General features: G+C 38.6%; 1 protein-coding gene across 2 annotated transcripts in view; it reads right to left on the reverse strand.

Annotated features, from left to right (window-relative positions):
• Nucleotides 1-5,464: 5,464 nt before the first annotated feature.
• The window catches only part of LOC126356101 (negative elongation factor A-like), a 149,741-nt gene continuing 142,867 nt past the window's right edge, over nucleotides 5,465-12,338 (reverse strand). For both annotated transcript variants that reach the window (XM_050006800.1, XM_050006802.1), the window contains exon 10: nucleotides 5,465-6,373. In XM_050006800.1, coding sequence (XP_049862757.1) covers nucleotides 6,105-6,373 — 269 coding nt within the window. In that variant the 3' untranslated portion in view covers nucleotides 5,465-6,104. The remainder of the gene's footprint in view (nucleotides 6,374-12,338) is intronic.

The raw sequence follows: 12,338 nt of genomic DNA on the forward strand, positions 1-12,338 counted from the left end.
CAATGGAGCACTTCTTTTCACGCCGATCACCTGTCACCCCACCTAAAACCTCTTTCCTCATCATCTTAGCCAGCTTCATCCTGACCCACAACTTCTTCACTTTTGAAGGCCAGACATACCAACAATTAAAGGGAATCGCCATGGGTACCAGGATGGGCCCCTCATATGCCAACCTATTTATGGGTCGCTTAGAGGAAGCCTTCTTGGTTACCCAAGCCTGCCAACCCAAAGTTTGGTATAGATTTATTGATGACATCTTCATGATCTGGACTCACAGTGAAGAACAACTCCAGAATTTCCTCTCCAACCTCAACTCTTTTGGTTCCATCAGATTCACCTGGTCCTACTCCAAATCCCATGCCACTTTCCTTGACGTTGACCTCCATCTGCCCAATGGCCAGCTTCACACACCCGTCCACATCAAACCCACCAATAAGCAACAGTACCTCCATTATGACAGCTGCCACCCATTCCATATCAAACGATCCCTTTCCTACAGCCTAGGCCTTTGTGACAAACGAATCTGCTCCAGTCCTGAATTCCTGAACCATTACACCGACAACCTGAAAACAGCTTTCGCATCCCGCAATTACCCTCCCGACCTGGTACAGAAACAAATAACCAGAGCCACTTCCTCATCCCCTCAAACTCAGAACCTCTCACAGAAGAACCCCAAAAGTGCCCCACTTGTGACAGGATACTTCCCGGGACTGGATCAGACTCTGAATGTGGCTCTCCAGCAGGGATACGACTTCCTAAAATCCTGCCCCGAAATGGGATCCATCCTTCATGAAATCCTCCCCACGGCCAGCACATCTTGGCACAGTGTTACACCGTCCGGGTTATCTGGATACTTCCCACCAAGACCAACCTATCCGAACTCCGGAGATGGGAACTTGCCCTTCAATATATCCTCTCTTCCTGTTATCCACCAGGCCTCAATCTCCGCTAATTTCAAGTTGCCGCCACTCATACCTCACCTGTCATTCAACATCATCTTTGCCTCTGCACTTCCGCCTCAACTGACATCTCTGCCCAAACTCTTTGCCTTTAAGTATGTCTGCTTGTGTATACCTATCCTTTTTTCCCCCTAAGGTAAGTCTTTCCGCTCCCGGGATTGGAATGACTCCTTACCCTCTCCTTTAAAACCCACATCCTTTCTACTTTCCCTCTTTCCTGACGAAGCAACCGCCGGTTGCGAAAGCTCTTTTTTGCAACTTCTTGTTGATATGGGTTGCTGAATGTGCAGCGAATTCTCTGAGTGGTGGTCTTTACTCACTCTATTGTTTGCATTCCGTCAAAAGACAATTCATTTTTGTTTTTAACATGCACAAATCTGTGCTTAGTAGAAGCCAGGAAAAAAACTAACTGTGAGTTGGATACACATATGAGAGTAGCTTTTATCATCCAACACAGAAGAGAGCTATGATGAACACCCTAATACACAGAGCCAGGATTATTTTAGATAAGGGGCACCACAGCTTCAAGATTAGCTATCCAATGACTCTCACAGAAACCAAGACACAATGCTGTTCAGACACAACAGGGGGACTAACGCATAGTGGAGCTTCCATATATAAGGTCCATGTTTTAACATACTTAACACTAGGAAGATTATAATTATTTTACACAAATTTGTTAATTAACCTGCATATGCCTTTGTTCTAAATTATAATTAATTATTGTTATCATTGGTGTAAATATGACTGTGTGTAATGTTTTAAAAATTACTTTTAAATATTTTTTCTGCAGGTGCAGGTTAATTAACAAATTTCTGTAAAATAATTATAATCTTCCTACTGTTAAGTACATTAAAACATGGGCCTTACAGTTAAGAGCTTTGTAACAACTGCTCGAAAGTAATGTGCTCCTAAAATAGCGTAAAACATCTCCGATTTATTTTATGAGCATAACATGGAGTCATACGGTCAATGAATCAAAATCGCAAGTGTCACTAATATATCCAATGTATAACGCTACCATTTTAAATACTTGAAAATTGCCTACAGCCGAAATTGCACAACTGTATATGAAATAAAGACAATGGCAGCTGAAGGTCTCATGAAATCTTTCAAAAAAACTCATCACAGCTGCAGACTAACACCCTGAAAATTAAGGAAATGTTGCAACCTGTTAAAGATAATCTTGCTCTGAGAGCACCACAGATTTATAATTTTCCTTGTGAGTGAGGAACTGTTGCTGATTGCTGTGTGGGGAATCAGCATCATGTTAAATATAGGCATTTTGAAAAATCAGCAGTGGCAGTGCACAGCCACTTAAACACAAGATTTTGTTTCTATAAGTGAAAACCCTTGCTTACGCAATAAACTACTGGGAGTCTGTGATGAGGTAAGGAGTTGAAATTATGTTACACGGAGGAGGAGGGGGGGGGGGGGGGGGGAACAACAACAGCAACTTTAAAGAGAGACACCATCTATGCACTTGAGAAGAAAGAACACAGTGGAAGACTTCCTGTAGTTAACCACCTGATGCAAGTGGAGACACTCCAAGCAACACTGGATAGAGTGCACAAACATTATCTACAGAAGTAGACAACACTGCCTGAGTACCTACTGTTCCCAAGGTCTCATTATGATGTGATCCAGCTGTCCAAATCTGGCTCTTGAATGATTCAACCACCGGCCCAATGGACACACACAATGAGGCCCCTTACACACTATGTCAGGTGCTAATAATGTTGTCACACCAGAGTATGCAGCATCTCTGTACCCTTCTCAGTGATCACTCAATATCTGACACTATCTGCACCTCTTATACACCCTGCCACGTCTGGTAACACAAGCATGAACAACATTAATGCATCACCTGACCATGCCTCCTGGGTGTTTCACTTTTTTGTCATGCAGTGTATTCTGTACTGCTGCCATGTAACCCAGTATTACATATTTCTCGATTTACATGTTCATAAATTTTGTATCACGTCGCAAACAGCAATTCATTCAACGTAAAATGGATTGTCAACTACCTATTTTTATAGCTGAAGAGTCTCAATATTACATTCCTTTTACAAGATTTCTGACAACTAACTATTGCTACCAATAATTTCTCCAATTAGTAATTCAAAACGGCTTCCTCCAACTACTAAGAGGTTGGTAATTTACAATTTTCAATTTTCTGTCCTTTTACGTAGCTGCCAAATTGGTAGGAAAAAGATTATAGGACGAATTCATATGCATGTTTAAAACTAGCTTCTGGTCGTAACCATTAAAATTTTCCCTTGTTTCCTTATACCACTTCAAACTACCAGAATTGTTCAACAGCCTGCAATTTTGATTACTGTTGAAGGATTCAGGTGCCTACAAGAAGGAAAAGCTAGCCAATAACGAAACAACAAAAAGTGATGCATCAATTGGACTCTATAATGAATGTCAAAGATTTGATTACTAATTACGTATATGCAAGAGAGTTATTCACGAGGTTATCAGTATGCATGCAACAGCATGCACTATCAATATGTTCCAAAATGCTGTGCATAAAAATGAGATTTTTCTGGGGCTCATACACCTTGTTACACTTGTGATAGAAAGGTAGAGTCAAGTATTTTGAATGGCCCTTGGGCTAGGGACCATTTGCGTAACACGAGGATTGTCTTTGTGTAACTATCTTGCAGTGCAGGTTCAACTTTTGAACATTGCATGCTTCCCCCAGGAAATGGAGCAAATAAGTTGATTTCTTTTGCATTATATGTGGACTACAGTGCACCTTAAGGGGGAGGTACCATTTAGTTCGAGGGCAGTTCCTGAGGAAACTGGAAAAACGTTTCTCACCATTTTTGTTTTGCTGTCACTAGTGGTTATAAATAACAAACGGCAACAAATTCCTAAAATTTTAATGGTATATTGCCTAGGCATTTATCTGGAAGTGTCATCTTCCTGTCACCTTTAGCCACTATCAAGAAATGCCCTGAAAAGATTGTTTTTGGGTACTAAACTAAGCTGGGTATGCCAACACAGCTATGCACAGCAAATGGCTGAAACTTTATGACATATTTCTAAAAATCCCAATTTTGAAAATTTTCTTTATATCTTCACCCATTTCCGAGACACAGAGGTTCAAAGTTACTCCACTTTTAAGATAATACACACACTTAAAATCAGGTGTGAAGTGAAAATATAGTTTATAAAGTGACACAGTATAGAAAACATGCTTTAAAAGTCTCCATTATTATCATCATAGAGGTTCTGGCAACCCCACGTTGATGTACTGAATCACATGTAAAATTTTTGCATTCATAAAATCCAGTCTGAGGTCTAACGTTAGTTCTGCATTATTTCAATTTCACGTAAGTCCACTATCATAATTTTACTGACCCATAAAGTCCTTTTAATATGAGTGGCAGGCAAAAAATGCTCCTATCAAAGCATAAAAAGGCGAATTTGCTCCTATTTAAAGGACACACTGAAAAGTGGGAACCAGCTGCCTCAGTCTACCATCTCAGCATTTTTAAAAAGTTTTAAAAAGTTTCTAAAACATTTTGGCATGTAGACATATTTGCACTTTTTTAAGATGGAATGAGAGAGGAAAGTAATATAGAGAGAAAGAGACACTGGACGGAGTGGCAGTGAAACATAGTTGACAGTGACAGAACAATGCTAGGAAAAGAGAGGAGACAGTGTCAATGGGAGAATAATGAAGAGAAGGAGAATGTGGAAGTGGGTGTGAGCCAGTGATAAAGAGAGGCGGAATCGGTAACAATGACAGCAGCAGCAGTGGGAAGGAATGAAACACATAGCAGCAGTAAGAGAGAGAGCAAAAGGAGACAGTGACACAGAGAGGAGCCAGGACAGAACGAAGGAGACTGCAGCTATGAGACAGAGGACAGTGACCGAGACACATAAAGAGATAATGACATTGAGTTGGGTTTACTGAGAGAGAAAGAATGCAATTGAGAGTGGATAGGTACAGTTGACTTACAGTGATGGACTATTGAGTGCGAGTTACAGTTATGGGAGCTTGTGGAAGTGAGAGGTGAGTGCAAATATCTTTGCACGAAAAAAGTTTTGGGAAATTTTTTAAAATGTTAAGGACAGTAGATTGAGGCAGCCTTTTAAACAGGAGCATATTCACCATTGTCATAGGAAAATTTTTCCACTGAAGTGAAGATGGACAACATATTAAAAAAAAAGAAAAAGCTCCATTTTGCATATATATTCAATATTTTTGTATGCTATGGGCAGACATAGCAGGTATCTCTTAGTGACTTGAGTGAACGTAGATAAGAATTTTCCTAACTGTTTATTCCACCTTCCAAATTCATTACGTAGAAAATAAACTCTGTTAGTTAATCCATGTTACTTTTGAATACTTTTATGCTGTTGTACAGTTATCAAAACAGGTGCTGCAGAGATGGTGTACTGTAAGGCATTTAAAGGTCAGCAGTATGCCTTCACAATATGTGTACCGATTTTTTTATAAGAAACTAATTGAGGACAAATACGTGTACTGCCAAAGATTATCTTCTTTGTAATTTGTGCACAATTAAGGTTGACTTCATTTGTAACATATTACATTTAATGATACTAGAATACAAAATAAATATATCTGCATTTTTCAATGTTCAACAGGCGTGTCTGTAACATTATAATTATGGTCCCACAGAAAATGTAAAAATAACATATTAAGTAGCAAAGTCATACAGTAAATGTGTCTGCATCCATTAAACAAAACTCACTATGAAGCCTCTCTCTCTCTCTCTCTCTCTCTCTCTCTCTCTCTCTCTCTCTCTCTCTCTCTCTCTCATTCATTCAGACTCTCACATACATACGCACAGACAATAGGTGCCAACAAAAATATACATACATAAGTACACAGGATAGCTTCCAAGACAGTCTGCATAATTTCTGAAAAAAGGAAAATTGCAGGCTGTTTGTATTTTTCTGAGTTTGTTTTACTCGTGGGTCACCAGAGTATACAATACACTGTGAAAGTATAGCATATGAGTAATTCAATTTACTCATACTGTCTTATGAAATATACATTAATACATAAGTTCCATAGGAAGCATCTCATATATACATTTACAAAATTAACATACTACAGCTATAACATGGTGACAAATGCACAGTGAAATGCAAAGGCAGTGTCTACGTTGCAGTAGCAGAAGCAGGTTGTACAGATGGTTGCGGAACTGAAGACGACACTGGCGTTGCCGTCGCTACCAAAGCTGCCGTCACGGCACTGTCTTCTGGCCTGCGTAACTTCTTAATGCGCTTCCATTCCCCTGTATTGTAATTCATCTGGAAGTGTGTCTCAATAGTCATTAACTGGAACGTGTCATCAGGCTGTTTGACCTTTTCTTGGCTTTCACTAAGTTTGATTGTAACTATGTTGCCAAGATGGGGACACGGATTATCTGAAACAAATTTAATGCAGTTAGTAATTTTAATAATTTATATTCAGTAGCTGTAACGATAGCGGTTAAAATATCTATTTAGTTGTAATACACATTCTTACATTAAAATGAAGCAGCAAGATAAACCCAAGCAGTTTGTGTTTACTGACATGCTCAGTAGGAGCATTCACTGCTACTGTCGAAATTATTAGTTTATGCCTCACTTCATTCAATATCCTACTCTTGGCAAAAAACATGGACATTTTTTTTGTAGGTTACAGGGATCTGGTGTGTGTGTGTGTGTGTGTGTGTGTCTACAGAGGAGATCGTATCTAAAAGGGAAACCAATAATGCAAAGCCACTGCGACTTCAGAGAGCGGTGAAGCTCAACCAGAATCAATGTCAGGCCTGGTGGTCTAGCGATAAAGTGCATGCATGCATACCGAAAAGTTCTGGTCAGACAATAGAATTCCGAGTCTGCCTTTGAACATTGTGTTCACTTCTCAATGATGTGATTCGGCGGAAGTGGCATGTGGTTCACATCCTATATTACATTGTAGGTCCCCCTTTCCCCTCATAGGTAGTGGTGGTGGTGGTGGTGGTGGTTAGTGTTTAACGTCCCGTCGACAACGGGGTCATTAGAGACGGAGCGCAAGCTCGGGTTAGGGAAGGATTGGCAAGGAAATCAGCCGTGCCCTTTCAAAGGAACCATCCCGGCATTTGCCTGAAGCGATTTAGGGAAATCACGGAAAACCTAAATCAGGATGGCCGGAGACGGGATTGAACCGTCGTCCTCCCGAATGCGAGTCCAGTGTTGCTAGTTGCTGAACCAGCTGACCTATTTGCACTATATCCTTAAGCCACAAAAAATTATGATTACCAGAGTCTACAAATCTGTACATACTTATAGTAGTAGTAATAGAAGAAGAAGAAGAAGAAGAAGAAGAAGACGACGATATTACAGTAGAACTTCTGAGTAGTGGATATGCAGAAGGAAAATAAAAATTTCCTCTTTGAAGAAGTGTGTGTTAATCAGAAAAGAAAAAAAAATACAGCATACAATACAGAAAACACAATGTACTGTAGACAGAAAAATACTGTACTGCTGAAGAAGTACAACAGTGAAAAATTATTTTTATGTAAGTACAGTACTTCATTAACAAACCCCAAATAATTGTATATTATAGCATTAAAGTTTCTTTCAAGCATACTGGAAGGTTGGTTTGAAATAATCATGCATGTTTTTGCACCTGAGGGTTAACAATGTGTGTTCCAAATGCTAGTGTTAAACTGAGTCCCTTTTCATCATATTTCACTAAAAGTAGTGTCTCAATTTTCTTACCTCTACAACGGTCTGCTTATTTGAAAGTAGAGAAACATACAATTCAGTTATGTCTTCATCCTGTTGTCCATTCTCAACATTGTCTCCATGTCCTTTCTGGTGGAGTTCTTGTGATAGTTCACTTACGTTGGTTAATGGACTTTCTCTAAACCGTACACCGTCGATATCAGCATATCCCTCAGACCCACCACAGTCCTTTGTGTTCACATTTCTTGGGCTTGCTTTCTTTGACATTGTCCTCAATCGCTGAGGCATAGTTGTTAAAAATGAATCCTGTCTTGTTGAAACAGTTGCTGACTGTAATGAATGTTACGTGTTATAGGGCGTCAGAAATCCTCATAATTGCATCCAATACACTGATGGATTTTCTGAGTTCAGATCAAGATTCATATTAAATACCATACATTTGAGGCAAAACATGCCGTAACACTTTTTGCCAATAAAACACTTTGTAATTTTGAATAATCCTGTGGTTCACTAGTTGGCAATGTGCAATGGGAAGAGGCATTATATTCCTCCTCCTATCAGACACCAGCAACTACTCAGTATTAACGTCCGCATCATGCAAGATTGTTTACTAGCAAGTCAGTACCATTAAAACATCTATGCTTCCTCATGGCCTTACCGTTGATTAGAGGCTTTTGAAATTCGTCTATCTTAATAGCACACAGGAGGACAGCGAGTCATTCTTGTGAAATTTTGTCTCGTGAACATTTTTTGTCTTTCAAGGCCATTTTTTAAATGGGAAGAGTTCTCAAGGAAAGACCAATCTTGTCACAGCTAAAAATATTTCTTTCTTCAAAATCCTAAGAAAGCCCTGTTATCATTTTTTGTCACTCTGACACTATGTTTTCATCCACTGAACTGGATTCACCACACACATAAAAGACATGTTGTCTGTCCTACATTTGTCAAGCCAACCTACAGATGCTTTAAAAACATGAATCTTAACTCCTTGGTGACTGCGAGTGCTTTATCACAAATCAGAGGTCCACTAAGTGATAAGTTGTTACTGCGAGCATGGCACAACTATTCAAAAGTCATACTATTGACGTTTAGGCTTAGTGGATAGGGATACACTTGTTTACTAGTAAGGTTATCTTTTACAGTTCACTACTTTAGAATGCCCATTTTCTTTCTTAAAATGTTTCTTGAGCAGTGAACCTTGTGGCCACATCTCTTAACACTAAGCTTTGCCTTTTTGTAGGAACCAATGATCTCTATCTTTTCGCTCACAATTACTCATTTCTGTTTTTGTGACATCTTAGCACTACAGTACAGTAAATTTTAAGACAGAAAGAGTAGGCGCTTTAACTTATAAAATGTTCAACATTATGAGAAGGAAAGTTGCTACTCACCATATAGCACAGATGCTGAGTTGCAGATAGGTACAACAAAAAGACTCTTACAATTATAGCTTTTTGCTGTTAAGGCCTTCTTCAACAATTGACAGACACATCCTCGTGCAAAAGCAACTGACACACACGACTGCCGTCTAGGCAACTGATCAAAGAATGTGGTTTCAGTGCCTTAGGCTGCAGTCTCGTGTGTGTGTGTGTGTGTGTGTGTGTGTGTGTGTGTGTGTGTGTCTATTGTAGGCGAAGACCTTAACAGCCAAAAATTGTAACTGTGAGAGTCTTTTTGTTGTGTCTATCTGCGACTCAGCACCTGCGCAATATGGTGAGTAGCAACTTTCCTTCTCATAATACTGTCACGTTTCATCATGGATTTTCCATTATAAAATGTTCAAATGCATGATAATGATTCTTGCTATTTAATTTACAACCATCTTTCTTTCACATTGTCCGCATTTGGAAATTTTAACCAGGAGGTCCATTTCATAGTCCTCCTCCGCTATTCGGGAGAATTTTACCATGAGGTCAATTCTGTAGAATTCTTAAATGTCTGCTATTGGAAGTGTCCATTGAGGGGAGTTTTACAGTATAAATTAAAGGCACTGCCATGTTTCTCTGTCTGTACGTAATGGATAATCTCAGGGATTAAGGGATTCTGATACAGTTTTCACTAATAGTTAATGAGTTACAACAAAGGCTTGTATATGTAGTTTATTACTACTAAGTCAGACAAGTCAGCTAACATTACAACATGCAAAGCTGCAGCAGATTGCTCTAATCAAAAGTATCTGGACACCTAATAACAGAAATTAATATTGGGAGGGGGGGTTCACTCTCTGCATTTTTGATGGCTTTAACTCTGCTGACAACACTTTCAGTGAATTGTCTGTATGTCTTAGCAGGAATGGCAGCCCATTCTTCAAGAACTGAAATTAGAGAAATTAGTCATATTGGATGCTGAAGTCTGAATTGTACATTCTAATTCTCATCCCAAAGCTGTTCCAATAGTTCAGATTAGGTCTCTGAGTGGGACAGACCATTTCAGAGATTTTATTGCCCACTGCTGTATAGGTGCACTGTCATGTTGTTTCCCAAATTTACCTTCTCCAAGGTCAACTTCTGTCAGTCATAATATTTTCATTTAGAGAATCTGTGTCAGTATTTTGAAATGATTACTTTTAAGCTGATGATAAGGTAAGCACCTCCATCATACATCCTACGTATCAGATAGAAAAGTTTTGTCATGGTTTATTTTCTTAAGGATCTTAATAATTCGGATGAAAGGTTATCTACTCCATGTGGCATGTCTCGACTTAAGGCATTTCAGAGCTACATAAAAATCTTCCAGTGCCCTGTCAAAGACTCCCTGCAATACTGCAACCCATAATGCATCCTAACTCACTTTCTTTTTCCATAATATTGCTTTCCAAGTTGGAAGCTGTTCCCTATATATCCCGTACACTTTTCAGTGTTCTCTTTTTTGTTCACGACAAGCTTACCAACTGAGCTCTTGATGTACATACAGTTACTTCTCTTTACTCCAAAGGTTTCTTTGGTCTTTCTATATGAGACATCAGTATTTTCTATAATCAATCACAACCTAGAACTTTTTTTTTTTTTTTTACATGCCTGTGATCCCCTTTGTCTGCTTCACTTGCTGCATTTTTATATTTTGTCCTTTCATCAATTAAATTTAATATCTCTTGTGTTAATGAAGGATTTCTACTCACGTGGGATTTTCCTTTGTCAATTTGATTTTATACTGCTTTCACTACTTTGTCTGGCAAAGCTACCCAATCTTCTTCACCACCACTTTCTTTTCTGCCCATTTCAGTCAGTTGTCGTATAAGGCTCACTCAAACTATTGACAATAGTTTTTTTCCCAACTTATCCATATCCCATTTCCTCTATTTTTTCTGCAATTTTTCAGTTTTGATCTACATTCTAGTAAATTATGGTCATAGATACCATCTACAATCGAGATTCTGAAACTTTTGTCTTAACAGTATACAATTATCCAAAACTTTTTATGTCTCCAGGTGTTTTCCACAAAAAGATCCCTTTCTAATAATTCTAACATGGTGCGAGAGCAGTGATTCAAATGTGTTCTACGCGTTTTTCCATCTCTTACTTTTCATATTATCGAATTCCAGCTGAATTAGAGTAAGCAGGAACCATCCACTTGTTTCTATTCCATTCCCAACAATAAGAATTTTTTTCCTTTATTTTATCTCTCTTGTTCAATAACGCGTGTGATAAAATTAAATTATTTTAAGCTGAAATTCACAAAGTTTTATCATTCCATATGCAATTCCTTGAGTGCCGATGACAACAAATCTTTTAAGGGGACTTGTACGTGAATAACTGTCAAAAAATTGATTTTTTAATTTTTGTCTAAAAAATTCGAGGAAATTAATAGTGGCTACAATCACCATGACGCCACTACAGCACACTGTCAACTTCGCTCTCATTTGTTTTGTTTTTATGACCTTTCAGTTCCTCAAGTTGGCTAACCTTTGAAAGCTTTACAGTTGCTTAACTTTCGTTTGTACAGAGAGTTTGTTTAGTCATCGTTTGTTGTTGTTTTGGCAGGAATATTTTGTTTACAGCAAAGTAATTATGTGCCTGAGCACGTTATTTCACTTGAAAGCAATAGGAAGAATTAAGAAGTTCAGTGTAAAGGTAAATTTTATGGAAATCCGTTCACGAATATCTCTGCTAATACTGAAATACAACCTGATAAGACACTTGAATCAGCTTCGACTATTCCAAGAGAGTTGAAGCTAAAACTGAAATATTTTGACAATAGGCTTGACCGCAATAATGCTGGTAATATAGACACACCAACTATTGGCTCAGATTGTGTTATTGTTGAACTCTCTGCTCTATCTAAACTAATAAATAAGGCTTTGAATGTGGCAATGGTGTCCTGAAGGTAGCTGGGGAGATACATGCTAGAAGAGGCTGTGCATCAAAATTTTTGTGATTTAAGCAAATGATGTTATACTTGTGGCGTAACTCAGCAGAGAATGTATGAGGGTGGATCAAATATAAATGGGGTTTTATTTTTTATTTCAATTCATTTATTGAAAAACTCTGCCTAGAGTTTATAATTGCCTAATTATAAATTATTCTGCCACATAGTTTCCTGCTTTGGAAATGCATCTGCCCTAGAGTACGAGCAGCTTTTTGATGCTCTCATCATAAAAAGAACTGGGTCATGCCACCAGCCTGTCATGCACGAAGTCTTCAACACTCTTGTCATCTTCAAATCATCACCCTCCTAGAG

Source organism: Schistocerca gregaria, chromosome 3, assembly GCF_023897955.1.
Source record: "Schistocerca gregaria isolate iqSchGreg1 chromosome 3, iqSchGreg1.2, whole genome shotgun sequence".
Taxonomy (NCBI): domain Eukaryota; kingdom Metazoa; phylum Arthropoda; class Insecta; order Orthoptera; family Acrididae; genus Schistocerca; species Schistocerca gregaria.